Genomic DNA, 27,220 nt, shown 5'->3' on the forward strand with positions numbered 1-27,220 from the left:
TGACCACAGCATTGTGTAGCAAACTTCTCTAGATGTCCTCTGGCCAGACGTGAGGAGGACATGCAAAGCTGAAATAAAGATCATTAAAGATAAAGAAAGCTGCAGAGGACGTCAATGTCATCAGGTTTACAATGTTTATCCCAGGTTGGCATGGTCATATCATTAGAGGGCCTTGGTTTTAAGACAGAATGACTTGTTTGTGAAGATAAGATACATTCCATTCTCCTCAAGCAGAAATGTCTCCAAAAACACCACAGCCACATCTTCTAGTCAGCAATAAATAAGCATAAATGTAACAAAGAGGTGTGTTTACACTGTGCTTGTTCAAATTACCAGAAAATAAGAATGTTACAAGTGATGACTTTTGAAACACAGCAAGTGAGTAAATGAACGAGTTAATGTAGACACGAGCCGCGAGTTTGTTTGCACGACTCGTTCATGACTCGCACAGTCATTGAGCACGCAGTATAAAAATCCGCAGACGAGCTTTCACTTTGACTTTCAAAGCTTTGCCAGTTGCCCCATGCAGACTTTCACCATAGGCTTACCCTGACCAGGAAGGCTGCAGCAAAGTCTTGCGAGCCAGAAGTCTTACGCGTGAGTGTTCATATTTGCAACAGACAACCAACGACTAACGATCGCTTTTAGATGCAAATGAAGCGCTAGCATAACATGTCAAACTATGTCCGATGTATTTCTATGTCCTTTTAAGAGTATATCTTACTTTCGTTTCGTAGTTTGCGGACTGCTCCGCGCGCAGGGATGGCAGGAAGTCACATGTTCACAAACAACGGAAATCATGCTTCAACTTTTTCACCAACGTCTAGAATGAGACAATTATATATGAATTACATATGAATGTGAGCGGGAATGTTTGTTTTTCTATGTATGCCCTACCCTACCTCTTGTCTCTTTTTAACTATTTTAATCATACTTTCAGGCTGCACGGTTGACGAGTGGTTAGAGCGCAGGCCACACAGCTAGGAGACCCAAGTTCGACTCCACCCTCGGCCATCTATGTGTGGAGTTTTCTCCAGTTTCCTCCCACATTCCAAAATCATGCTAGGTAAATTGGCGACTCCAAATTGTCCATAGGTATGAATGTGAGTGTGAATGGTTGTTTGTCTATATGTGCCCTGGGATTGGCTGGCCACCAGTCCAGGGTGGACCCCGCCTCTCGCCCCAAGACAGCTGGGATAGGCTCCAGCACCCCTGCGACCCTCGTGAGGAAAAGCGGTAGAAAATGAATGAATAATACTTTCAATATGCAAATGTTGGAAATGTCAGGACAAAAAATAAGAAAAAATAATTTGGGGGCAGGGTGAGAGATAATGTCCAGTTCAGCCCATAACTTTCAGATTTGTCACCCCTGATCTACAGGGGGCTGGCATAACCATCGATGACCATTATTAGGAATGTGTCACCTAAAGATCCCAAAGAACTGAGAACATGAGCCTGCTGACTACACGGTTCTCTCCAATGACACTCAATTGGGTTGAAGGTATTATTTAATTTGACAATGTACAAATAAACAGTAGTAGTACAAACATGTTTTAGTCAGAAGAGGGCAGCATCACTTTGTAAACCAGTGGTCCAAAAATATCATTAGCGACAGTATTACACTAATTAGCTTCATGGTTAAGCTAAGATGTGGATGTTTGTTCAGATAGCCTAGCATATACGTATATACTGGATTGGTTTCATCATCACCTTGGTCACACTGGATTTGTGTCCAACAAGTTACATTGGATATTAATATACAAACGTTTTAAAAGTTGATATGTGCTCCTAAGTCATGTTGGTGATGGGCTGGCTAATTTTCAGACACCACCAGTAGATGGTCCTGGCTAAGACGAACACGGCAATGAGGATGAGCAGAACCCAAGTGGCGTAGATCCCTTTGGAGTCCCGTGCAGTCCGCCACGTTCCGACCTGAACACAACAGGAGGTTTCCATTCCATTCATTCACATCACTCGTCATGGCGACACATGAATACTTACCATCAATCCGGCGGTGGCGGCGGCGACCACAATGAAGACCAGGAGGCACAGCAGGCTCCTCCTCCTAGGGTACCGCCGGCCAACGGAGGAGCTGGAAGCACACAAAGCAAACGTGGAAGTCACTTCCTGTCTCAGTGCACTGCAGCACATGCGTAGATGCAGACGAGCATCCAGGTGCTTACACTTTCCGGCAGTGTGGACATCTGGACAGAGTCCGATCTGAAAACTCTGTCCACTGGGGAGAGAAACAAGAAGTGAGTGAGACACGTGAGAGGTTCTGACAGCAGATGTGTGCGTCTTGCAGCCTACCAGGAACGGACTGGAGCAGTGACCGCAGATGACTCGGATGCCGGCAGGCTGATGCTGCGGTTCCGGACTATCCCTGTCCATGTGAACCGGGCCCAGGTTGATGACTCGTTTACTGGCACCAAAATACGATTTATTGACTGATTATTTCATGATCATCAATATGTGAACTCACCAGTAAGGTCGTGGACACGCAATCCTCTGTGATGTGACCCTGCAGACAAGCAGACAGTTGCACGGACAGCGAACATACTTCTTCCCGGCGGGGGGGTTCTTGATTGGCTGCAGGCCAGAAGAGAAGTCCTTTTAGGCTCACACACCATGAAGCTGTCAACACTTCCTGCTGGACTCACAGTTGCTTCGTTACAGATGCTGCACTTCACCACATGCTGGTGCATCTTGCCTTCCACAGAAATGGCACCCTGACAAACGCGACAGCTGATGAAAGGAGCACTGCTGTTATCCGGGCTACCCTGAGGAGAGTAGGGGGGCGGGGGCTCATCCGGCACCACAGAGATGCCGTAGGGCGACAAACCTAGATGTGGACAATACACATTTCATTTCATATTTCATATTTCATTCTGCACAAAATGTCAATCACCACTTGTCTGACATCACTTGCACACACACATACACACAAAGGATCTTTTAAAAGTGCATGTTAGTCTGAAATCGAGATGCATTTTTCAAAGTCAATTAAATTATCTTACCTAGTTGTTGGTTGTTATATTTTGTAATCAAACAAATCAGTTACACCACACCCAGTTTTGTATGCACGCATGCAGACTAATGTATCATAAAGAATAGCAAAACATTAAGGAGCTTTTTTTATATCGTCAAATCATTTGATACAGGAAACGGACAGCCTGGGTGTGAACTTTGACCTCCAAGTGGATTTGTAAGATAACGTTTGCATGAGCGTCTGTAGAATTGTAAAATGTGTAGCATATTCAATGTAACATTTGGAAGTCCAGGCGAGCTTCCGCCGAGAGACGAACCATTTGTCCCGTCGAAGTGCTCCGACAGAAGCGGCGAGCGTTCCGCGGCCGCCATGACTGCCAGCGGGCCTTCAGCGGTTCAGTGGCCCACAGGACGACGCCTCGGGGCGGCGGTGAAGGGAGAGACTCGTTTCTGGAAGTCTGCGGGCCAAATGTAGCCGAGATTTCAAGCTATCATCTTCTCATTCACATGAGGCGAAGAGATGGAAGGCGGAAGTGAAAGAACGTAAACACGAGTCACATGACTCTGTGATGACAGCCGCCAGCAACCAATGGCAGTGCACGTACAGAGTGGGCGGCCTCTAAGCACCATGGCGATTATCTGATTGGTTCTAAGCAAAGACGGAAGCACAGTTTTCAATGTATGCGTGACGTCATAAACCAACACAGTTGATCTTCAAATACAGTTTATATTTTAATACAGTATTAGTAGTAATTAGAAGGAATACGTTTGTTGGCTTCTACCAAAGTAATTAATAACATGCAGAAAACTGGTTAACGTTATTTTCAGCCCATATACAAAGCAGCTCCATTGTCCCAATTTTAACTTGGTCATGTTTTTGCAAGTTTCAGGGAAGTCACACATTATGAAAATATTCTGCATTTATTTATTCTAAAGTAATCTTATCCTCATTCAAAAGTTATAAAGCTTGCCCTATGGGGGCTAGGAGGACAAGGGTTCGATTCCACCCTCGGCCATCTCTGTGTGGAGTTGCATGTTCTCCCCGTGCGTGTGTGGGTTTTCTCCGGGTACTCCGGTTTCCTCCCACATTCCAAAAACATGCTAGGTTAATTAGCCACTCCAAATTGTCCATAGGTATGAATGTGAGTGTGAATGGTTGTTTGTCTATATGTGCCCTGTGATTGGCTGGCCAGTCCAGGGTGTACCCCGCCTCTCACCAGATGACAGCTGGGATAGGCTCCAGCACCCCCGCGACCCTCGCGAGGATAAGCGGTAGAAAATGAATGTGTCACCACCTGCTGGTCAGTTTGAAAACGTTCTTTAATATTTCATCAAACTCTAAAGAACATGTGACATGTATTACTTAACTCTCCTAACTTTTATCATATGCACGTCAGTGTGCATTCCAGCTATGTGTGTGTTGTCCAAGGTGGATCTGGTGGGCTCTTCTCCCAACAAATTAAGAACATTAATTTTACAGGGAACAAAAACACCATTCAACGTGCCATGAGGCTTTCTGTATAAAATGTTCAATGTGAGTAAACGAGCACGTATCACATGACCATCAGTGAAAAGACCCCCAGGAGGTCAGGTAGTGGCTCTCTAGTGGGGATAAAACCAAGGGGGGCAGCGGGAATGGGGAGGCTACGCCATGAAAGGAAGTAATGGTGGAGGTGTTGTGTCTAGAGGAGGTTTTACTGGATGACGGACGAGTCATGAAGGACGCATCTGGAGGGGCAATGAATCCATAAATCTGACAGCCAAAACACATATGATTAATGCAGGATGTGTGTGTTTTACCGAGGTTCCACAGTGCGTTACAAGCAGCTAGCTCTTTAGCATCATCAAGCAGCACACACAACTTGTCTGGGATGAAGGTGTTTTTTGTCAGCGGCATCACCACCTGAACACACACACAGACGTTTCATGCTGATAGGGGGGAGGCTCATAGGAGTCACTATTTGAATGTTGGCGGTGATGAGCCAAGTCCACCTGATCCTATTTCCAGCATGATGCCATCACCTTGTAGACCAGCAGCAGACTCCCATCCTGACCCAGAATGGAGAACAGCTGGTAATCGGGAGGGGGCCAGAACTGCATGCAGCAGTACAGTTCCAGCAGGCTAACGGCTGACCTGATCTGACACAGCTGCAGCGACTGCAGGCTGGTGCGGGTGAGCTGTGTGCCGGGAAAGAGCGGCAACACGTTCCTGTCAGCCTCTGCTGAGCGCACACAGGACAAGGTACAAGTAAGGTAGCAAACATGGGCCAACTGACTCAAGTGGTAGAAGTGGACTTAACACTTACCTGGTCCGGCAGAGGACCGAGGGCTCTGATTGGGGGGGAGTTTCTTGTCCTTTAGAGGGGAGCTGTCATTAATACCTCTGTGGCGCGGGACAACTGTCCCCTTAGCTCCTCCTCCCATCTTACATCCCAGGCTGCCCTTGCCGCCATACTTCTTTCCCCCCTTGCCGCTGGGCTTGGCCAGCATCGCTTCTTCCGTGGTGTTTGCCGTGAGATTACGTACCTGCAAAGGACTCCACACTTTAAGTAAGTCCACATCACCTTCTTCTTGCTTCCCTCTTGTGATTAAAGCGTTCACTTACATGGGCTACATTAGTGTACTGTCTCTCCATGTCCTCGCGCCGTTTGTACCGCTTGGCCCAGTTCACCCAGTGGGTTTGTCCCCACAGCTGTGCTCCTGTGGCCAGTCACCGTATCAACAAGCGTTCCTAATGAAGTGATGGTGACACCACCTTACCGCTGACAAACTTCTTGCGGGCCACCGCCGCCGCTTTGTGGGTCTCATACTCCACAAATGCAAAACCTCCATTTTTGCTGTTGTCTGTGGGGTACACGCTGACGTCCAGCACACCGTCTGTCACCTGGGGGGTGAATGTGAGGTGGGCCGTTAGAGGAAAACGCAGGCCATACAAGCAGAGACAAATACGTACCTTGAGAATCTCTTCCAAGATCTCGTCTTTGCTCTTGTCTTTGGGAATGCACCCGATGAAAAGGCGGCAGTTATTCAGACAGATGCATACGCCAATGAACTTCCCCGGACGCACTTCATGGTTGTTCAATGTCTGGATCGCTTTGAGTGCTTCCTCTCTGGAACACACTCATGGCCGAAATCATCATTACCGTATCACCACAACACACTTAGCACACAACGCTACCTTTCGGTGTACATAACAAAGGCGTAGCCACGGTTCTCTCCATTGAAGTCCATCATCAGCCTCAGCTCATAGATAGTTCCGGCTGTTTCAAACAAAGGAACCAGCTCGTCTTCATACACGTCTCTAGGAATGCTGCCCACAAACACCTCACAGTCCCGTGGGGCTGCGCCCTCCCAGCCTGTGCATAAAAATAAATGACTTCATATTAATTGGAAACAATTTTAATACATGTGTTTTTTATTTAGGGGTAAGGCATTCATTTAGAATATATGCCGACCAAGTAAGAAAATGCACTTTACTTGTAAACACTTGTAAATGGTCAAAAAACATTCTATCACAAAAAATGACAATTTAAGGGAGACAGGCCCACCTGGTGGAGGCCCACCATACTTCCTCTGTCCATTCTCCTGCACGATGTCATATCCTGTCTTGTTCATAAGTCCCAGCAAGGCTGTATGTCTCGCCAGTAACCTCATGGAATGCTCGTCACTGTCCAGCAGCGTTAAGTCGTTTTCTGAGGTTGTCGCCATTTCTCCAGGTGACTCGTGCTCGCTGCCTAAACATCATTCCAAGGTTACCGTATTATATTTCCATTTTACTGTGGTGACTCTGACCACTTATAAAAACACGGTTAATACCAAATGTCTTGTCATGGCCAAACAACCAAAATGAGTTCCAATGTTTTGTCTTTGTCTTTTCTGGACATTTCTATTTGGAAGCTTCCTGAAATGGTGGAGTCGTGACAAGCAATGACTCATCTGTGTCCGATTCATTTTAAATGAAAGCCCTTACTTGTGCTATTTTGCTCATCACAGAACACCAATGCTTGGGAATCAAATAAAGTTTATCAAAAAGGTTGTTGTCGTGCTAGCCGTTATGTGTATTCGTCTGAGTAGCAAAAATATGAAACGACAAAAGTATCAGAAGACGCAGTTATTAAATTAGCTAACGTTAGCTTTCATGCTAACGGCTCTTTTTCGCTTCCTGGTTTGAACACGATAATTATTGAAGTTACCAGAACGCTTACCACTTTTGTCCTCCGTCATTTAACTCTCGGAGTATTTTATGAGTTTCTCACATAAATTTCAATATCAATCAGTGACAGTTTGTCTATAAATCCATAAACCCTCTCGAGGGCGGAAGAATGAAATGGCAACTTGTTTATGTCGACCAATCACAAGCCGAGACTTTGATTGACATGTGATTGGCTCTCTTCCAGTCAATGAGCAGCATGCTTGAGGCGGGGACAACGGGATTATGTATAGTAATGCAGTCACATATAATAACACGAATACAAACACATTATAATACAGGATAATCCAATGGTTCAACCAATTCAAACATGTTCAGTTTAAGGAAAATATATATATAATACCATGACGTCACCATTCATAATTGTGTAATTGTCACAACCCATTTTTCAAAACTCAGGAGCAGGAAGTGAATGTCTTTGATTATTATTGCTCATCTCATTTTAACACGTGTTGTCTCCTCGTGGACCAAACCTACAACACACTACGGCCATCACACCTCAGAGAGTTCAATGATTGTGTGCCTTCATGAAACAGCAGCATATCAAAACACTGTTGCCACTGTTTTCTATTTGCACTTAATATGTGTAACCCCAGCTGCATGGTGGATGAATGGTTAGCGTGGGCCGCACAGCTGGGAGACCCAAGTTCAATTCCACCCTCGGCCATCTCTGTGTGGAGTTTGCATGCGTGCGTGTGTGGGTTTTCTCCGGGTACTCCGGTTTCCTCCCACATTCCAAAAACATGCTAGGTTAATTGGCCACTCCAAATTGTCCATAGGTATGAATGTGAGTGTGAATGGTTGTTTGTCTATATGTGCCCTGGGATTGGCTGGCCACCAGTCCAGGGTGTACTCCGCCTCTCGCCCGAAGACAGCTGGGATAGGCTCCAGCACCCCCGCGGAAAAAGCGGTAGAAAATGAATGAATGAATGAACAATTCCTATGATCAAGAAGGAAGTTGACGGTGTATTCTCAATAATTAAATCAACTACTTCCGCGTCATAAAAATAACTGGTCCGTCCGCTACTGCATCCAGTAGACTTTTTCCAAACATTATAAACATTTTATGTGACATGTGAGTGACGTGGTTCACACATTGTCCGCTCTAACAGGAGGGTGATTAAAAAGTAACTCACTATTTTTACGTACTTTGAATTTATTTCTGAACTACAGTATAATTCTTACAAGATACGGGAAAAAAAGTGTATTGTATTTGTTTAAAATGTGATTAAAAAGACATAACTTCTCATATTCTCCATAGATTTCAGTCATATAAGTATTACTTTTCAATCAGCGTGTGGTTTGCTTGAGAATGCAACCTGTCTCTTATCTGATCATCATGTCAGATTTCATACCATTCATTTCTCAATGTGATTGAACTGTGCTGTGGTTTTGTGCCATTTATCACAAACATGGTTATAGCGACTTCATCCAAAAGAGTCGCTGAGAGGCTGAAGCCGGGCCTTTCCTTTGTCTGACGCGCCACACATAAAAAATCTCCGAGATACAAAAAATGAGTTCAACCTTTTATTAAAGAAAATTAATGATCAACTTATGATACCGTGCACAAACTCATAATCAAAGCAATCACAGAGATTAAATGAATTAGCGGTCAACAAAAAATACGGCAACCCTGCTCACCCTCTCTCTTCCATGGCCACACAGGTGAACAGGTGCCTCTTATTAACAAAACGTCACCGCCCATAACCATTTGACCTACTTCCCGTGTCCACGTGATCACAACGAATCTAAATAATATCATAAATAATAACAAACACCACTATTCAAGTTTAAACTATCATGCACCTACAAAGAATCAATCCAAATTCATTCATGGCTCCTACATTCCAGCCCCTAATTATTAGGTTCACACATAATAATTACCCATATTCATATCAATAGGAGACATGTAACAATTAAAAGCTTCATATTTAGAGTCCATAATACATATATTGTCTTCTGTCTTCTTTCTTCTTGAATCCAAAGTCTGTGAAATCAATAATCAGGCTCAATCAAAAGATTTTAGCCATCATTCTGTGGCAAGTCTTCAGCTTCCTGTAGTAGGCAGATCTTCGTAATTGGACGATCCAAGCAACTGCCCTTTGTTTTGATCCGCACCTGCCGCACTAATCCTCTTCTATCTGGAAAGGTTTGAAGAACTTTTCCCATAACCCAGGAATTTCGAGGTGCTGTATTGTCCACAATAAGCACTATATCTCCAGGGACAATGTTGCGCTTCACTCTGGACCATCTCTGACGCTCCTGCAGTTGTGGTAAGTATTCTTTAATCCACCTTTTCCAGAATAAATCTGACATGTATTGCACCTGCCTCCATCGCCTGCGAGCGTAGAGGTCAGCTGCCTGGCAGTCTCCTGGTGGTAAAGATGGTAAAGTCTTCAGTAGCAACAGGTGATTTGGCGTCAAGGCCTCCAGATCATTCGGATCTGTAGATGCCTTGGTAATCGGCCTGCTGTTAACGATGGACTCCACCTCACAAAGAACCGTGTGAAGGCCCTCTTCATCCAGATTTTGCACGTTCAGAGTAGAATTTAGGACTTTCCTTACAGACCGAATTAACCTCTCCCAAGATCCTCCATGATGTGAGCCAGCGGGGGGGTTAAAGGTCCATTTTATTCCTTTCTGAAGAAGTGCATTGTTAATCCGTGACTGATTCCATTGTTCAATAGCTGTTCTCAACTCACGCTCTGCTCCAATGAAGTTTGTCCCATTGTCCGAGCGCAGTTCCTGGACTTGACCTCGTCTTGCTATAAAGCGTCTGAGTGCATTTATGAAGGAGTCTGTGTCCAATGAAGATGCTACTTCGATGTGAATTGCCCGTATGGCCAAACAGGTAAAAATAACACCATACCTCTTTACAACACTCCTTCTGCTCTTCACTTCAAACGGTCCAAAATAGTCAACTCCAACACGAGAAAAAGGCGGCTCATCTGGAGTCACTCTTTCAGCAGGTAGATCTGCCATCTGCTGGGACACTGGCTGAGCATTCAGTCTCCGACAGATGACACACTTAGACAGAGCTCTCCTTATGGTTGTACTAGCCCCGGTGATCCAATACTTCTCCCGCAGTTTGGCTAGCATGTGGTTACGGCCACCATGTCCCACTTCCTGGTGAATATGCCTTAGAATAATGTCTGAGATATGGAAATCTTTAGCCAATATAATGGGATGTTTAGCCTCTGCAGGCATAGAAGACCTGCTCAGTCGACCGCCAACTCTCAGAACACCATCTTCGACCAGTGGGCAGAGTTTATAAATATGGCTATGGCCCTTAACACTTTTGCCTTTTTGGAGCCTGGAGAATTCCTCTGGAAACTTCTTCCGTTGGCAAAACCCGATGATTTCCATCTCGGCCTTCTCCAGCTCCTCCACTGTCAGACAACTTGAACGATTCTCCTCTTTAAAAACATCCATATTCTTCTTCAAAGAACATTCCTTGTGTATCACATCCAAATCAGACTGGGCAAGCTCGGTGGTCAACTGTTTCCTTTTCTGACAGCAAGCCAAAAGCCAGTTCTTGAATCTCAACATCCAAGCTACAGACCTTTTCAGACCAGTCCAAGATGAGAAATAACTGATCATGCGAACCAAAGCATCATCCTCCTTGCTGGCCTGTACAGCATTTACTGCAACAGCTTTCTTGACCTCAGGGTCATCGGATGGAAGCTGTTGAACATCCTCAGGATTAACAGGCCACGAACACTCAGGTTGATGGAGAAAAGGTGGACCTGACACCCATGTTAGATTTTTGAGGAATGCATCCACTTTCAAGCCTCTCGAGGCCACATCTGCTGGATTACTTGCAGTGTCTACGTACCTCCATTGAGAAGACAGTGAAACTTTGAGAATCTCCGAGACCCTGTTGGCAACAAAAACTTTGAACCTGGAAGTCTCATTCTTGATATATTTGAGTACAGATGCACTGTCTGTCCAAAACACGGAATCCTGTAGATCCAAATGTAGCTCTTTCCTCCACAGGACATCAATACGGCTCGCCATAGTGGCAGCGATTAGCTCCATACGAGGGATGGTAACAGACTTAAGTGGAGCCACCCTTGCCTTTCCCATGACAAAAGCACTGTGTACCTGAGAGTCTTTGTTACGTGACAGCAGGTAAGTCACTACCCCGTAGCCATCCTCACTTGCATCACAGAAATGGTGCAGCTGTGCTGTGGTCGTCTCTCCAAAGTTTAGTGGTTTCAGGCATCTCGTGACGTTAAAACCCTCTAGACGGCACAGTTCCTGTAGCCACGTTGTCCATTCTTTGACAACTGGTTCAGGTATGATGTCATCCCAGCCAAGTGATCTCCTGCACAGATCTCTCAAGATTTTCTTTGCCAATAATACTACGGGGCTCAGGATTCCAAGAGGATCATAGATGGAGCTGACAGTTGAGAGAATTCCCCTCCTGGTGAGTGGTCTGTCCTTAACAATGATTTTAAACTTAAAGGTGTCCGACTGAATACACCATTCCACACCCAGCACTCTCTCCACTGGTAGCTGATTCTGATCCAGGTCCAAGTCTGTCATGTCTGTTGCTCGGTGGCTTTCAGGTATTGCAACCATAACCTCACATCTGTTGCTTATCCATTTCCTAAGCTTAAAACCACCCTTTGCACAGATGGAGACAAGGTCATGATGGAGAGATACAGCTTCCTCCTCTGAAGTCACCGACACCAGACAATCGTCAACATAGAAGCAATGTAGGACCTTATCAATCACTTCTTGGCTGAACTGTTCCTTATTATCTTCTGCACATTTCCTGAGAGCGAAATTGGCGCAGCTGGGAGACGAAGTTGCCCCGAAGAGATGCACCATCATCCTGAAGTCACTGAGTTCTTGATTTAAATCCCCATCAGGCCACCAGAGAAACCTCAACAAATCTGCGTCTTCAGCTGGTACCCTTACCTGGTGAAACATGGACTCAATATCTGCCATGATCACCACTGGTTCTTTCCGGAACCTGGTCACCACTCCGATCAATGAACTGGTCAGGTCCGGTCCTTGCAGGAGCTCAGCATTAAGAGATGTTCCTTGGAAACTCGCTCCACAGTCGAAAACGACTCTGATTTTCCTCTTCTTCGGATGATAGACACCATGATGGGGGATATACCAAACCTTGCCATCACAGCGGTCCAACTCCTCTTCAGGCACCTTTTCGGCATAACCTTTGGCAACCAGATCATTCATGAAGGCTGTATATTCTGCGTGGAATGACGAGTCCTTCAAAAGCCTCCTCTTCAGGTATTTTGCACGTTGCTCAACAATTATTCTATTATTTGGCATGTTGAGTTCCTCATTCCTTAATGGTAATCTGATCTGGTAATGGCCATTCACTTGCTTTGCTGAGTTTCTCACCAAATCCATAAACTTCTGATCCTCTCTTGACATTCCAGGTTGCTCATCAATACTACATTCAGGGAAATCCACTTTGAACTGCTGCTGCCAAAGTTCATCCAAATTTACAACTGACACTCTGTTCACAGATAACTCTGGCTGCTCACAATCCATCGCTTCCTCGCTTTCTCCATTTAGAGGTCCATTCACAGTCCAGCCCAGCATTGTCCTAATTGCATAGGGCCCACCATTGACACTATGAATGACTTGCAATGGTTCCAAAGCCTTGGGAACATTTGTCCCAATCAGCAGCTCAATCCCTGCCTCCACCTCAGGCAACTGGACATGTTTCAAATGTGGCCATTTCTGAAGATCCCTCTGTCTTGGAATGTTCCCACTGTGGACGGGCATATACTCCTGTGTGAAAGTTTTGGGCAGATCACAGAAATTATCGCAGTTTAGACCAGCCACCTCCAGTCCTGACACAATATGGCTGCTCACTACCCTTTCTTGGCCCATGGTCCGCAAGAGAATACGTGCCTTCTTTCCTGTGAGGCCCAGCTTGTGCAGTAGTGCCTCTGTGCAGAATACTGCTGTGCTTCCCTGATCCAAGAAAGCATAAGTTCTAATAATCTTGCTGCCCTTCTTCGACTTAACTTGTACGGGGACTATGGGAAGTTTACAATCATGATCACCAGCCCCAGTGAGACCACTTGACACCAGGGTGCTGTCCGCAGCTTTCTCTGATTTCCCTTCGGCTTGATCAGAGTCCTTTGACTTTGCCTTTGGAATATGAAGAACATTTGGATGTAAAAGACCACACTTTGCACAAGAAATCCGTTTTCTACAATCCTTGCTAATGTGTCCTATACACAAGCAGCCAAAACAGACACCTTTTTCTCGTAAGAAGCCTATCTTCTCCTTGTGGGGTCTTTTCTCCAACTGGGGACACAAATCCAATATGTGTCCTCCTCCACAACAAAGACACATCCTCCTTGCAGCTTGAAATTGTTCCTTCTCTTTGGTTCTAGAATGAGTGTTGTTTTCTACAGGAGCTACCGTGGTGGCGAAGCTGGTTCCTTTCATTCCAGAACGAGACTGTTGCTTGAATTTGCTTACACCTTTATTTATTGTTGCTGGGGGAGCATCATATATATTTCCAAACACTGGATCAGTCAAGATCTTCACTTGTCTCTCAATAAAATTGGCGATGTCATTGAACGTTGGTCTCTGATTGCGCCTCTCCTGCAGCTCACAGGCTACGGTTCTCCACTTGTCTCTGAATTTGTAAGGCAACTTCCTTATAATGGAGAGCATATTGGCGGGCAGATCTAACTCATGCAAATATCCCACCCCTGCCATGGCGTTAGAACAGCCTCTGAGGAAAAGACTGTAATCCTGGAGAGCCTTTGCATCCTCCGTTTTGATGGAAGGCCATGAAAGAGCCCTTTCCATATATGCTGCGGCTACTTTCTGCTCATTCCCAAAATGCTCCCTCAATAGAGCTTTGGCTTTGACGTAGCCCCTCTCTGGGTTAAAATGCTGGCAGCTTCTAACCAGTTCCTTAGGATGACCTCTAGTGTATTGCTCCAGGAAATAGAGTCTATCACTGTAACTCTGAGTGTTTCGTTCCACACCATTCTCAAAAGCTTTAGTAAACGCTTGATATTTTAATGGATCACCATCAAAAATTGGGATCTCTCTCTTTGGCAATGATGACAGGCATTGCTGTTGTATCAGAAGCGTAGTTATTTCATTTTGCTTCCTCATAATTCCTAGCGTATTGTTTTGATCCTCATTTTTTGATTCAAATGCTGCACTCCATAAATCTTCGTTTCGAGTTTGAGTGTTTCCATGAGCGTGGTGGTTCACTGAACGTTGTTTTGGATTAAGTGACACAGGCTCGGAATAGATGAACTGGGGTACAGCTTTCTCCTTAGGCTTTGCCCCCGGATCCATGTAATCATGTTTGGTTTCCTTTTGTTTCGGTGATGCTTGTGGAGTAAATGTTTTTGCGTTAGCATTGAGAGCTTTTGGTTTAGATTTTCCTTTCTCCAGGTAAGAGTTCATTCCATCGGAGCGCTTGGATGAGGTTCCACTTAAGATGCTCTGAGATCGTAGCACGTTTAATTTGGCCATGTGCACTGCAATGTCTTCATCCAATTTTAACTGCTCTTTCTTTCTCCTCAGTTGTTCCTCCTGCTCCTCCAATTCCTGTTTGTCCTTCAGTAGTCTCTGTCTTACCATTAAAGCTGCCAAATCAGCCTCAGCTTTAAGACGTGAAGAAGAAGCAGCAGAGACAACAGACTTTCCTCCAGTAACATAGTTCTTGCTTCCCACGTTTGATACACTGTCACTTGGTTTTATGTTATCTTGCATGTCCTCTGTCATGATTATGGACACAGCCTGAGTTGGTGCTTGATGTTCATCCTCAGTTGGTAAATGAAGCACTTCTTCACTGACTGCATCAGGATCTGATTGACCAAGGCTGTTATTTTGCTGTGGCTCCTCAGCTTCACTAAGCCACCTTTTAACATCCTCTTCAAATGTGTTACCATATTTCATGATGCTGGCGAACCATTCATTTTGTTTATTTAGTTCGTCCTCAGGAAGTAAAGGAATCAACACATTATGTGATGTGATAGCATTTTCACAAAGTTGAATTAAGTTCTCCAGGTGAGATTGAACATGTGAGACGTTTCCCTTGCTTTTCATAAGCGTTTTCATTTCAGGTATGAGCCCTTTAATTTTATTCACAAAGGTTTTGCGTTCATACTGAAGTTTTTCAATTTTATTTGCCCAGGCCTTGGCTGTGAGTTTCGTTTCTCTTTTTCCACACTCCATTTCAACACCAGCATTTATTTCACTCATCTTTATATTTTGATTTCACTTAATTTTTCTCTTTTTGAGATCCTTTAAAACATATCCTTTTGATTTATTCGTTTGCACCTTTGAAACACATGGACTTCAAAACTTGCAATAGCAGCATTTATTTGACTCCGTTTCCTCCATTCGTTTCCTTTTGGGTTTTCCTTCAATGTATTCTTTGTGCATTTAAATTGCATCCACAGCCAAAAAGGAAATTCATCCAAAAATCGTTCCACATAACGGCAGAGCAGCAGCAACGTCGGAGCGAGAGAGCGATATTTCACATATTTATAGCATGGAGATAACTTCAGCACCAGGATGTCTTGCGATAAATAACGCCGATGCGCCGAAAGATTCAGTCCTCAAGCCATCGCGCAATCATTCCCAATGAACAAACTGCAGTCAATTTACAAGCCGCATTTCTTCCATTAACATACAGCTTCATGCGCACATCCACAGGTGAGCTTGCCTGGCTGTAGTTCGCTTTGCAGCGGCTCCAAATTTGTTTGACAGCCAGAGCCTACCTCCGTACTTTATGTCCGATGGTTGTTGGATTTAATCAGCTTCCTCTTTTTGTCCTCTTGATCCGTTGATCCGTTGTGCTGTCCTGGTGTTTCCTTTTAAATGCCTTTTTTTTTGTTGACAAAATATAGCGACTTCATCCAAAAGAGTCGCTGAGAGGCTGAAGCCGGGCCTTTCCTTTGTCTGACGCGCCACACATAAAAAATCTCCGAGATACAAAAAATGAGTTCAACCTTTTATTAAAGAAAATTAATGATCAACTTATGATACCGTGCACAAACTCATAATCAAAGCAATCACAGAGATTAAATGAATTAGCGGTCAACAAAAAATACGGCAACCCTGCTCACCCTCTCTCTTCCATGGCCACACAGGTGAACAGGTGCCTCTTATTAACAAAACGTCACCGCCCATAACCATTTGACCTACTTCCCGTGTCCACGTGATCACAACGAATCTAAATAATATCATAAATAATAACAAACACCACTATTCAAGTTTAAACTATCATGCACCTACAAAGAATCAATCCAAATTCATTCATGGCTCCTACAATGGTGAAAACCCTCTAAAGTAAGAAGAACTAAGACGTCTTTATGCAACAAGAAAAATGAAAATGATATATTAAATGCTCACATCATGAAATGTGCATTTGACATGACTGTGCCAACATGGCTCCATTTCAAAAACTAATTCATTTTCTATGCTCCTTGTCCTCACTAGGGTATGCTGGAGCCTATCCCAGGTGACTTGGGCCAGCCTGAACTGGTAGCCAACCATTGGCCACATGGTTTTGGAATGTGGGAGAAAGTACCCGGAGAAAACCCACACACGGGGAGAACATGCAAACTCCACACAGATATCATCTGTGGTGTCTCGCCCACATCTACGCCTGAGAAACACGCACACGGTCCTGCCAGGCCACGCCCATGGTCATTGTTCCATCTGAAGAAGTGCTGTGTTTGCAGAAGAGACAAAGCAGGTCGGACTAGACGCACGCAGACGCATTATTTTCAAGATGGTGGTAACTTCATGCGTCATGTGCGTCCACTTGCTTGTCTTCTTGCTGTTGGCCTGCAGTTGTCAGGCATCCAACCTGTTGGGCACGGTGATGACCTTCTACCCCAGCAATACCAGGAATAACACGGTATGTCCAGGTTGCACAGTTACCATGGCAACCAGCAGCCCCCTTAATCCCCAATGAATAATCAATATTTTGAACTCCACAGGTTGTTCTTCGCTACAAAGTGGGCTACCAAACGTGCCAAAGTGACATCAGGTGGACATGTGAGATCGATGACTGCATCGAGGAAGGTGCCACTCTGACCAAGGTGGACACGGAGAGCAGCGGAGAGTGGTGTCAGACTGAGGTGGTCTCGTCTCTTCACAACAACTCAACTCAACATTTTGCGTTACGGTGAGTGATGATACAATACAGTATGTGATGCCATACATCGTACACGCAGTGACCAATCACGCTGTGGTTAAAGGCTGATCAACGTCACGAACAAAGTCCCAGTGATACAGGCTGCGACTCGCATTAACCTGAGGCACAGGTCGGACACAGGCCAGGCCAACGCTTCGCCCGTGACCACCGTGCTGCCCGTTCTCAGGTAAGACCTCTCAGGAGTGTGGTCACCATGGAAACACAGTTGCCACATCAACGGCCGTCTACATGTGTCTCCAAGAGTCCCCTCCAACTGCCGGAGGAACCTGACGCTGTTGACTTTTGACCCCGACGGAGACACGGTGAAGTGCAAATATGAAAACATCACATTTGTTCTCAGTCTGTTCCCGGTGAGTGACCCATTCCCCAAAAAACAATCCCCATAGCAGACCATCAAGCTCCTTCATTGTTCCTGTGCAGTCTTGTCTCATGACCTTCAGTCCCACTGGAACCAGCGGCGAAGTGGAGGGCGTTTACACCATCCAGTTGCTGATGGAAGACTTTCCTCTCCGGAACATCACTGTGACTGGAGACAAAAAAACGGAGGTTCTCACAAGCAAGGACGCCATCAGTCAAATTCCCGTCCAGTTTGTCCTGAAGGGTAAGAAAGTGTGCTTCATTTTGAGTGTTGTCTCACCTGCTCAAAAACTTAAGCTATTATTCTGTGTGTGGACGTACAGTGGACCCTCCAGTGGAGTCCTGTGAAGAGGGAGTGTTTCTGCCCACCTTCCTGGTTCCTACAGTTGCCAACGGAGAGTATTTCTACGTTCTGGTCAACACAACCCTGGCTATTCCCATCTATGCAAAGTCATCAATGTCCAAGTATGTTTTTCTTTCAAACAAGTATTTTGTATTGTTTAAAAACATTCCTAGTGTAGTAGTACAGATTTATTATGAATGTGACAACAGATGCAACAACTTAGACATTAGTTTTGATTCTTTCCCCTTGTAGCCATTTGTTGTTCAGCAGAATTCATAGGCCAATAAACACAGAAAAAAGCACTGGGATTTGCGACCAAATGTCTGCTGTGTATTAATATTAATTATAAAGTATTGCCACCCTGAAGGGCATCCGGAACTTAAAGAGGCCGAGCCAAAAATGAGTATGCGGATCAAAAAGATCTGCTGTTGCGACACCGTAATCAGGAAAAAGCTGAAACAAACAAACAGTATTGCCGCCTGATTGACAGACGTCTCTCGGTTGACCAGTGTCTCTGAGCTTCTGTTCAGCGGGCCGTCCACCATGACGAAGGAGACACTAGAGAACGGAAGCTTTCTGCTGATCTGGAAGCCGTCTGACCGTGACTTGGGACAAAGTCATCCAGTCTGTTTTGTTGTTCAAGCCATCGTCCTCAAAAGTAAACTCCAGTCAGAACTGCGTTGTATAGTTGTGGTGGTCAAGCACAGTGAGTGGAGCCCGTTCCTGTCTGTGGTCTACGGATGTTTATAACGCCCAACAAACATCTCGTCACGCTGTCTCACTTGTCTCTTACAGGTCCTGAACCGCCAGCAAATGACAACAGTATGACATCACAGCTTTTACCACTTCTCATAAATACATCTTAGCATGCCGGCTGTCTTTTTTAAACTTCTTGTCTTTTAGTTGTGGTTGCCATGACAGCCAAGATCTCCTCCTCGGTGCCGCTGTTTCAAGAAGAAATTCAAGAAGTCGGCTTACCGCAGGTCCACCATCTTGGAACACATGTCAGGTAGGCATAATTCAGGACACAATTTGACTGCCACTTTTGTCTTGTTGCAGCTGAAGAACGAGCTGATGCAGCGAGGGCTGCCTTCTGACATCACACTGAGAATGGGCAACTTCAGCAAAGTAGACACATAATGTAGTCCCCCTTCACTCTTTCACTGTAAGAAATGACTTTCTTCAGGCTTCTGATTGAGTTCCTTGTTGCCCTTATTTTGTATTTACTTCCTGTGTGGCTCTGTTCCGTTTTCAGTTGCGTTCAATTATCTCCCGCACCTGTTTCCTATTGTGTTGCCTATTTAGTTCAGGTGCGCGCCCTTCTTTGTCGGGTCATTGCCGTGTTTGAGTTGGTTATGCTAGTGCGTCGTTCTGCTGCATAGCATCCAATAAATACATTTTTACTTGCAATTGGGGCGTCATCTCTGCATCGTGGGGTCCAACCGTAAAGTTCTCAAGCCAAAACGTGACATGCGTATTGTATTGTGAAGGAGTTTTCACATGTGAAAACATTAACCAGCACATTTGGGAAAAATACATTTAGTCTAATATTGTCGTGAGATGAATCGACTGACAAGTCATCCAAAAGATTTGATTTTCCTTTTTATTAAATTTGACTGATTTATATTGTTACTGGCTGAAACTGATTTTTATTTTTGGTAATGGTTTAATTTCATTTGAACATGCATCAGATTCCAATTGAGTGCATCCCATAATCAGTTCCCAGTTCCAGCAAAGCTTATTAAATCCTACCCCTCCATCTGGTACTTCACAATCACTAACTGTTACATTTGTTCACTTCCTGCTTTCCTAATATAGTTTGTTTTTTTGTCACGTACCGAAGTACGAGGTGATAGGATTTTTACACACGTTATTGATGATTGTATCTGTTGAAGCAGTGCCAGTGTGTTGATGTGTTTAAAGTCTACGCTGGTCTCCATTTGGACTTCTGTGTACCCGTGAGGATGTATGTTACTACAGTTGGAATAAGGAAAATAAAAATAATCAGTGTTGTTTCATTAATGTCTGAACCTGTGGCTTGGCACGCAATCACACACACACACACACACACACACACAGGGAGGTTAATTGCAAGATCACAATGTGGTCATGCCAGGCCACTCCCTGTATGATTGCACAGTTAAATTCCAGGAAGCGTTGAGCTTGCAGAAGACAACTAGCGTGTCGGACCAGAGGCATGTAAAAAACTGCTTGTTGTTCTAAGATCTCCGATTGTGGTTCTCAGATCTGCGATTGTAGTTCTCAGATTAGTGATTAAATTTCCACATGTCATGTGGGTCCACCTGCTCATCTTGTTGCTTCCGGCCTGCAGCTGTCAGGTGCCCAACTTTTTGAGCACGGTGACGACCTTCTACCCGAGCAGAACCTCGAATGACACGGTATGTACACTCGATGAGGCTGCAGTCTACGGAAAAACCTGAGGTTTTTATTTCATCACTGTGATTCTTCTTGGTCGCTTTCTGAGTATTCTTCATGTCGGGTAACTCACCGCTCACCGCTATTGGCCAAAAGATTCCATATAGGAGGAAGTTAGTTCAGGCAGGACAGCGTCACCATTTCCAAAATACTGCATTCCATGATGCTCCTTGTCTCCACAGTTGGTTCTTCGCTATAATGTGGCCTTCGATGTGTGCAACAACGTCAGCGTTCTCGACTGTCCTGTTGCCAACTGCTTGCTGACGGTGGCGTCAGCGGCCACAGTGCATGAGGGGAATGGAACGTGGTGTCAGAATGAGGTGGTCGTGCTGGTGAACACCACCTCCTCCAAAAGATTTGAGCTCAGGTGGGTGCTGATACGACCTGTGACCCCATCCTATTGAACAGTGACCAATCATGCTGTGACTAAAGGCTGACGGGACACCAGTGGATCAACGTCATCAATGACGTCACAGACGTTCTGGCCGTGACCCGTGTTGACCTGAGAAAGAGGTCCGACATCAACAGAACCAATGCTTCCCCTGTGACCACCATACTGCCCGTTCTCCGGTAAGACCTCGCTAGATTGTGGTCACCATGGAAACTAGTTTCCACGTCAACGGTTGTCTACATGTGTCTCCAAGAGTCCCCTCCAACTGCCCGAGGAACCTGACGCTGTTGACTTTTGACCCTAATGGAGACCAAGTGAGGTGCAGATATGAAATTGCCACGTCTGTTCTCAGCCTCTCGCCGGTGTGTGACACCACCAAAGACAATCCCCCATGCCGGTCCACATGCCGTTTAGACCTCATTCTGTCCCTGTGCAGTCTTGTCAGATGACCTTCAGTGCCAGCAACAGCAACCAAGTAGAGGGTGCATACGCCATCCAACTGCTGATGGAGGACTTTTCCCGCAAAAACATCACTGTGACTGACGCCGTTGAGTTTGAAATTCTCACAAACCAGGACGCAATCAGCCAAATTCCCGTCCAGTTTGTCCTGAGGGGTGAGAAAGTGTGCTTCATTTTGAGTGTCGTCTCACCCGCCTAAAAACGTTTAAGCTATTATTCTGTGTGTGGACGTACAGTGGACCCTCCAGTGGAGTCCTGTGATGACGGAGAGTTTCTGCCCACCTTCCTGGTACCTACAGTCGCCAATGGACATTATTTCTATGCCACAGTCAACACGACCCTGAATATTCCCATCTTTGGAACGTCATCAAGGTCCAAGTAAGTTTTTTTTAATGAATATAACAACAGTACGGGGGCCTAGTGGTTAGCACAGGAGATCGATTCTCTGCTGGGACATTGGCTGGCCACCAGTCCAGGGAGAACACTGCCTCTCCCCCAAAGACAGCTGGGATAGGCTCCAGCACCCCCGCGACCCTCGGTCGGATGCATAACAACAGTGCAGGACAACAGCAGCTAGCACGTAGATATTGGCAACATAGATAAACAAAATTCCAGAGTTTTAATCATTTTTTTACCCGTTACAACAACATCATTCAACCAACAGAAGTGCAGAGTGCATTTGAAATCATCTCAACACTGAACTATGTAGGTCTTTTTGAGTGGATCTGCTCAACCTTCCATAGTAGTTCCATAGCTTGTCTTCGGAGCTGCCACATGGAGGAAGAAGATTGGTTGCCGACCATCCGAGGACATGTCACACTGGCCACTTGTTGCTAGGGAAAGCTTGTGGAGCACAATCACACGATGCTATAATGTTATGGTATTTCCAGGTGAAGTGGACACTGCTTTATTTCCCCCTTGAGGGAATGCTCTAGTTTAGCAACTGACTGCTCTGTATTGAATATAAAATCTTTAAAAGTCACACACACACACACACGGTCATCTGGTGCCGCTGCTCTTAATGCAGATTGGCCCCTGGATTGATGATGCCAATCCATCTAATGATGTCTAATGATACTTCATCTGTCAGTGTTTCTGAGCTTCTGTTCACCGGGCCGTCCAACATGACCAAGACGACGATTGGCAATGGAAGCTTCATGTTGTCCTGGACGCCGTCTGACAGCGACATAGGCCAAAGTCATCCCGTCTGCTTCGTCATCGAAGCCACTGGTGTTTCACAGCGGTACGTATTTCTGGTGATGACTGAGTCAGATGTAGTTCACTTCATTTGTCCAATGTTTACACGCTAATGTCGTCTTCCTCAGTAAACTCCACTCAGAACTGCGCTGTGTGTTTGTGGTGGTTGAACAAGGTGAGTGGAGCCTCTCGCTGTGTCTTCTATTGATGATAAACTACCAACAGTAGGGCGTCACAACTTTGGCATCTGCTTTTGTTTCTAGTTGTGGCTGTGCTGAAAGCCGGGCTCATGTCCCTGTCCCCTCTGTCCAAGGAATACCTCCAGGAGGTCTTCTTACCGCAGGTGCACTATCTTACAATGGCGTCCACACATCAGGTAAAACTTCATTTGAGACACAACTTGACTGGCACTTTTGTCTGGCTGCAGCTCAAGATGGAGATTGTGGAGCGAGGGCTGCCCTTTGATATTACACTGAGAGTGGTCAACATCAAGCAGCTTCCTGTCTGACATTAACATGGGTTCTTACAATAAAAATGTCATTGAGTCTTCCGGAAATGACTTTTCAGGTTTCTGCTTAACTAGAACGGCCAAATGATTTTTTGTCTGAAACTGTTCTGATGACATTTGAATCATAGTTGGACTCAAAAGATTAATCTGCCAGTAGTATGAGATCTTTGTGTTTGACATTTTGCATATTGTTGTGGAAATGGGTCAAAATGAAACTGAAAGTGATGAAATGCTAAGCACTGATGAGGAAGTTGTTGACAACAGTGACCCAGCAGTGAAAAGTTTCAAGACACAAAACAACCTTTGTCCATTTTGTTCTTAAAATAAACTCCTTTAGGTGTAGTCAGAGTTCCCTATTGGTGTCATTCACGTCAGGCATGGCCTCCTCCTGGACTTCCACCCTCCCAGTTGTCTGACCAACACTCCCCTCAAGCTGGACTCCTGTTCTTCTAGTGATGGGATACTTGCTTTAGTACACTTGAATAAGTACACCGTGTACTTACTTCGGCAGTGTAGTACTGTCCTAAATCCAAGCTGTGATTGAGTAGTTGGCTGTCAGTCATGACGCCGGAGGGTCGTCCTCTCCTCCAGCAGCCAATGAGCTGCGACCCTGCTTGCGTAGATGACGTATGACCACGACAGGACCACAACAGCCAACAACACCTGATAGACACACGACGTCAAAACAGTTTCAATATTTATCTTCTGTGCTTGTTTATGATATTGATAACTTTCTTATACTATTAAACATTCACCGGGTAACCCGCCGGAACATCTCCATTCGTCGAGAATGAACAGTGCTTATTTTATCTTTCTATCAAGTCTACTGTACGCTAGCTAGCATAGCTTTACAGTTTAAACCACAACTAAATGAAATGAGCTTCAATTTACCGCCGAGTAAATCCTGTCCAAAGTTCGTCTGCTGACTGTCTCCATCTTGTTAATTTGGGGCTCACTAAAAGATAGGCCTCACGAAAAGACTGTTCAAAAACTAACACAACCTAAATCATTACTGTATCGCCATTCGGTGACGTCACGTCTGCTTCTCCGGTGTCTTGTTCGTGAGTGTTATGTCGCCACAGCGCCACTCTGTGTTCGGGTAGAGAATTGCATGGCGCTGTCAACTGCTGGCGATACTCTGAGAATAGAAAATCAGGACAAGAGGTCCGGCAATGAGATACTCAAATGATATTGGAAGTTTACTCAAAGATGCTTTATAATATATTTAAAGCACACCTCCTATGTAGACTATGGATAGAAATTTGTTAGAAAATGGATTAGAAATTTGATAGAAATCTTCCAAAGACAGAGGCGTTCAAGGCATAAGCGAACTAAGCACCTGCTTAGGGCCTGGTGACCAGTAGGGGGCCCCCAAGAGCAATTAACTTAAAAGACAAAAAAATATTAATTATTTTTTCCGCGTGTGAGGGCTCCAAAATCAAATTTGGCTTCGGGCTCCATGGAGACATTGGCATTTTATGTCAAAGACATAAATACACACATACGTTGAATTAAAAAAATTAAAAAAGGAAGTAACCATCAAGTTCATGGCCACCCCGCTGAGTCCACTGATCTCAGAACTTCAAAAAGAGTCTATCCAAGAATAGAACTGTTGGTGGAATGATGTTGCAACACTGTGTTGGATTTGAATTTGCATTTCTTTTTTGGTTACCGACACATGGAACACACTTCTATATACCAGGAAAACAGCAGAAGAGTTGATTTTGAAAAGACAGATCCGTGCTCGGTTATGTTTGGTTCAACCACAAACTGTCAGTACTGATGATAAAAGCACACTTTCAACTTGGGAGTACTTACCAGAAAAGTCTGTTAAAACACAACAATCTCGCATGATGAAAAAGCACGGGGGCGAATGTGGCGTGTCGCCATTGTTTCATCGACCCTGTTTCTACGCGTGCGTGAACACGTGCTTGAGAACGAAGGTCAAGTCCAAAGGTTGTCCAGGGACTCATGTGTGTTTGTCATAGTCTAATCAATGTGTATGCATGTGTGTGTGTGTGTGAGTGGGGTCCCCCACTGTGCGCCTGGGAGTATGTGAATGTGCGCAGTGGTCGATATGGTCACGCTTCGAAGGACGGCACTGCTTCCCTGCCTTCTGCTGTCGGCCATCTTGGTGCTGCTGGTGTTGGTTGTGTGGCTACGTAAGTCTTGTCCATGTTGGCTCTGGCGTCCCGTGCCCAGCAGGGCCGCTAACGTCTTTGCATGCTCTGCAGCCCAGGGCGATGTGTCAGACTGTGACCCCGCCCACTTTCCATGTGGGACAACGTACAGAAAAAAGGTAAAGCCTCCATTTAAGAGGAACTATGTTGGTACATTGTCAAGTCTTTTTCTCTCTCAGCCTCCACTGGTCGCCAAGGAGGGGTTGGAATTTGGCCGAGACTCACCCCTCATCAAGGAGTGCCCCGGCCAATCATTTCAGGCGTGGCGTCTCCTGCACTTCCTGAAGTCCAGTGTGAGCATTGGCGATGACGTCCTGCTGGAGCCGTACCTGCAGAGTTGGGATCAGCTGATCATGTACACTCCAATTGCGTGTTGGCAGCGGCGGTGCGCTTCACTGACTTCTCTTCTCTTGACAGCTTCATGGAGTCTCTGGGCCCCGTGGTTAGCTTCTTCTCTCAGAAGGTCAGTGACAAAGTGGCGCTGATCCGTCGGTTGGCTCGCCAACACCAGGAACGTGGTTCGGAGGGCGGGGTGAGACGGGTGGTGGGTGCTCAGCGTCATCATCATCGATGGCATCCATGATCATGAAGAGCTTCCTGTGGTACGTCAGCAGGCATACCACTCGTTGAGTTCCATGGTGGAGGCGGAGCAAAAACACGGGGTGGTCCACTTTTCCCGCCGCACGGATTCAGGCTGCAGGACGCTGCTGCGTTTGCATCGGTCGTTGCTGTGGCTTGCCCTGACACTGAATGGACTGACACACATGCCCGACAAGCAAGGGCGCCTCAAGACACCTGGCGAGCTCAGCAGGTGCGCAGCCACGGCCTCCATATTGTTTGGCGCCATGGCGACTGATGATGTCATCCTGGTGTTCCTTCAGGGAGGCCTACCAGGTGGCGCTGGCCCCCCACCACTCGTGGATGCTGCGACAGGCCGCCGAGCTCGTCTTCCTCGCCCTCCCTGACAGGAACCACTTCCTGCGGCTGGTGTGTGTGCAGAGCCAGCAGGAGGCGGAGCCTGTTCTGCGTACCCTCATCCACGCTTTACAACTGGTCCATGGTAGAACTCAGCTGATACTGGAACAGAACGGAATGCTGGAGCTGCCCTGAAAGCAACCAGGTCACATGACTCTATTGAATCTGGTGGTTCTCCACCATCCATGTGTTCCATTAGAGTCTGTGGAGGACTAACAACTTATTGCACTCAACGAATAAAGATGTTTGGTCAATGTATTAGCATTAGCATTCATTCATTCATTTTCTACCGCTTTTCCTCACGAGGGTCACGGGGGTGCTGGAGCCTATCCCAGCTGTCTTGGGGCGAGAGGCGGGGTACACCCTGGACTGGTGGCCAGCCAATCACAGGGCACATATAGACAAACAACCATTCACACTCACATTCATACCTATGGACAATTTGGAGTGGCTAATTAACCTAGCATGTTTTTGGAATGTGGGAGGAAACCGGAGTACCCGGAGAAAACCCACACATGCACGGGGAGAATATGCAAACTCCACACAGAGATGTCCGAGGGTGGAATTGAACCCTGGTCTCCTAGCTGTGAGGTCGCCGTATTAGCATTGTCATTGTTATTTATTTTTACTACGGTACATCCATGCTATTTGCAGGGGGTTACCATTCAAAACATGCCACAAATGGCCCAAAAAACATGAATAATGGGCGCACCCATAAAGTTTTTCAACTCTAAACAGGGGTCGATAATCAAAAGAGCCATTTGGACCTGTTTCCACCAAGTTAAAATAAAAATCGATTATTTCAGTTCCACTATCATTCCCTTTATTCGCCATTGCTCATTGGTGACAAACAAAGCTAACAAGCTAAATGCTATAGTTGACCAGCATCATAGTTGAGTTGACTCATGGGAAAACAATGTTCCAGAACTGCACAGCATACACTCATCATTTACACGTGAAAAAAAAACAAGAAATACATGTTTA

At 45.5% G+C, this 27,220-nt stretch overlaps 5 protein-coding genes across 10 annotated transcripts; 3 read left to right on the top strand and 2 right to left on the bottom strand.

The window, feature by feature from the left end:
* Positions 1-1,495: 1,495 nt before the first annotated feature.
* LOC131125166 (type I phosphatidylinositol 4,5-bisphosphate 4-phosphatase-B-like) lies at positions 1,496-3,541 on the bottom strand. Its single transcript, XM_058066420.2, has 7 exons — positions 3,306-3,541; positions 2,661-2,842; positions 2,483-2,589; positions 2,311-2,422; positions 2,184-2,236; positions 2,002-2,092; positions 1,496-1,932 (listed from the first exon to the last, which is right to left on the bottom strand). Exons 1-7 carry the CDS (start codon positions 3,358-3,360, stop codon positions 1,789-1,791), a joined length of 744 nt encoding a protein of 247 aa, XP_057922403.2. The 5' UTR covers positions 3,361-3,541; the 3' UTR covers positions 1,496-1,788.
* Positions 3,542-4,415: 874 nt separating this feature from the next.
* Positions 4,416-7,521, bottom strand: LOC131126236 (putative RNA-binding protein 46). Of its 4 annotated transcripts, none has more exons than XM_078794419.1 (10): positions 6,959-7,521; positions 6,537-6,722; positions 6,167-6,344; positions 5,942-6,098; positions 5,749-5,872; positions 5,594-5,688; positions 5,295-5,514; positions 5,011-5,207; positions 4,789-4,891; positions 4,416-4,716 (listed from the first exon to the last, which is right to left on the bottom strand). In XM_078794419.1, the coding sequence occupies exons 2-10, from the start codon at positions 6,694-6,696 to the stop codon at positions 4,553-4,555; spliced, it is 1,398 nt and encodes a 465-aa protein (XP_078650545.1). In that variant the 5' UTR covers positions 6,697-6,722; positions 6,959-7,521; the 3' UTR covers positions 4,416-4,552. The 4 variants fall into 4 exon arrangements, 3 of the variants coding, with proteins under 3 accessions (XP_078650545.1, XP_078650539.1, XP_078650540.1); XM_078794413.1 differs by having other exon boundaries at positions 5,011-5,210; XM_078794414.1 differs by lacking the exon at positions 6,959-7,521 and adding an exon at positions 6,805-6,926 and having other exon boundaries at positions 5,011-5,210.
* Positions 7,522-16,903: 9,382 nt separating this feature from the next.
* LOC144901222 (uncharacterized) lies at positions 16,904-20,108 on the top strand. The gene is made up of 10 exons (XM_078794454.1): positions 16,904-17,090; positions 17,173-17,360; positions 17,434-17,556; positions 17,632-17,740; positions 17,811-17,991; positions 18,071-18,212; positions 18,600-18,796; positions 18,886-18,912; positions 18,994-19,073; positions 19,150-20,108. The coding sequence occupies exons 1-10, from the start codon at positions 16,962-16,964 to the stop codon at positions 19,228-19,230; spliced, it is 1,257 nt and encodes a 418-aa protein (XP_078650580.1). The 5' UTR covers positions 16,904-16,961; the 3' UTR covers positions 19,231-20,108.
* Positions 20,109-20,274: 166 nt separating this feature from the next.
* Positions 20,275-23,989, top strand: LOC131125165 (uncharacterized). 2 transcript variants are annotated; one of them, XM_058066419.2, is made up of 10 exons: positions 20,275-20,489; positions 20,709-20,893; positions 20,959-21,096; positions 21,171-21,279; positions 21,354-21,531; positions 21,613-21,754; positions 22,467-22,619; positions 22,702-22,748; positions 22,837-22,916; positions 23,001-23,983. In XM_058066419.2, the coding sequence occupies exons 1-10, from the start codon at positions 20,382-20,384 to the stop codon at positions 23,079-23,081; spliced, it is 1,221 nt and encodes a 406-aa protein (XP_057922402.2). In that variant the 5' UTR covers positions 20,275-20,381; the 3' UTR covers positions 23,082-23,983. The 2 variants fall into 2 exon arrangements, with proteins under 2 accessions (XP_057922402.2, XP_078650575.1); XM_078794449.1 differs by having other exon boundaries at positions 22,837-23,989.
* Positions 23,990-25,068: 1,079 nt separating this feature from the next.
* On the top strand, positions 25,069-26,480 carry gltpd2a (glycolipid transfer protein domain containing 2a). Of its 2 annotated transcripts, none has more exons than XM_058068198.2 (6): positions 25,069-25,243; positions 25,316-25,380; positions 25,441-25,616; positions 25,679-25,793; positions 25,873-26,072; positions 26,143-26,480. In XM_058068198.2, exons 1-6 carry the CDS (start codon positions 25,141-25,143, stop codon positions 26,369-26,371), a joined length of 888 nt encoding a protein of 295 aa, XP_057924181.2. In that variant the 5' UTR covers positions 25,069-25,140; the 3' UTR covers positions 26,372-26,480. The 2 variants fall into 2 exon arrangements, with proteins under 2 accessions (XP_057924181.2, XP_057924182.2); XM_058068199.2 differs by having other exon boundaries at positions 25,876-26,072.
* Positions 26,481-27,220: the final 740 nt, after the last annotated feature.

Source organism: Doryrhamphus excisus, linkage group LG2 (assembly GCF_037039965.1).
Source record: "Doryrhamphus excisus strain RoL-2023G ecotype Guam linkage group LG2, RoL_Dexc_Guam_v1.1, whole genome shotgun sequence".
NCBI classification, from domain to species: domain Eukaryota; kingdom Metazoa; phylum Chordata; class Actinopteri; order Syngnathiformes; family Syngnathidae; genus Doryrhamphus; species Doryrhamphus excisus.

What these genes read in the sequence shown, in the direction of transcription:
- gltpd2a (XM_058068198.2), top strand. Translation starts at nt 25,141, where the DNA reads ATGTGCGCAGTGGTCGATATGGTCACGCTTCGAAGGACGGCACTGCTT. An exon ending in GGACAACGTACAGAAAAAAG is followed by an intron (nt 25,381 to 25,440) that starts GTAAAGCCTCCA and finishes TTTCTCTCTCAG; the next exon opens with CCTCCACTGGTCGCCAAGGA. An exon ending in AACGTGGTTCGGAGGGCGGG is followed by an intron (nt 25,794 to 25,872) that starts GTGAGACGGGTG and finishes GTGGTACGTCAG; the next exon opens with CAGGCATACCACTCGTTGAG.
- LOC144901222 (XM_078794454.1), top strand. Translation starts at nt 16,962, where the DNA reads ATGGTGGTAACTTCATGCGTCATGTGCGTCCACTTGCTTGTCTTCTTG. An exon ending in GCAAAGTCATCAATGTCCAA is followed by an intron (nt 18,213 to 18,599) that starts GTATGTTTTTCT and finishes TCGGTTGACCAG; the next exon opens with TGTCTCTGAGCTTCTGTTCA. An exon ending in AGTTGTGGTGGTCAAGCACA is followed by an intron (nt 18,797 to 18,885) that starts GTGAGTGGAGCC and finishes TGTCTCTTACAG; the next exon opens with GTCCTGAACCGCCAGCAAAT.
- LOC131125165 (XM_078794449.1), top strand. Translation starts at nt 20,382, where the DNA reads ATGTGGGTCCACCTGCTCATCTTGTTGCTTCCGGCCTGCAGCTGTCAG. An exon ending in CGTCCAGTTTGTCCTGAGGG is followed by an intron (nt 21,532 to 21,612) that starts GTGAGAAAGTGT and finishes GTGGACGTACAG; the next exon opens with TGGACCCTCCAGTGGAGTCC. An exon ending in GCCACTGGTGTTTCACAGCG is followed by an intron (nt 22,620 to 22,701) that starts GTACGTATTTCT and finishes CGTCTTCCTCAG; the next exon opens with TAAACTCCACTCAGAACTGC.
- LOC131126236 (XM_078794413.1), bottom strand. Translation starts at nt 6,696, where the DNA reads ATGGCGACAACCTCAGAAAACGACTTAACGCTGCTGGACAGTGACGAG. An exon ending in GTATGGTGGGCCTCCACCAG is followed by an intron (nt 6,345 to 6,536) that starts GTGGGCCTGTCT and finishes TTTTATGCACAG; the next exon opens with GCTGGGAGGGCGCAGCCCCA. An exon ending in TCTTGGAAGAGATTCTCAAG is followed by an intron (nt 5,873 to 5,941) that starts GTACGTATTTGT and finishes TTCACCCCCCAG; the next exon opens with GTGACAGACGGTGTGCTGGA.
- LOC131125166 (XM_058066420.2), bottom strand. Translation starts at nt 3,360, where the DNA reads ATGGCGGCCGCGGAACGCTCGCCGCTTCTGTCGGAGCACTTCGACGGG. An exon ending in GCGTGTCCACGACCTTACTG is followed by an intron (nt 2,423 to 2,482) that starts GTGAGTTCACAT and finishes TTTTGGTGCCAG; the next exon opens with TAAACGAGTCATCAACCTGG. An exon ending in TGTCCACACTGCCGGAAAGT is followed by an intron (nt 2,093 to 2,183) that starts GTAAGCACCTGG and finishes GTGTGCTTCCAG; the next exon opens with CTCCTCCGTTGGCCGGCGGT.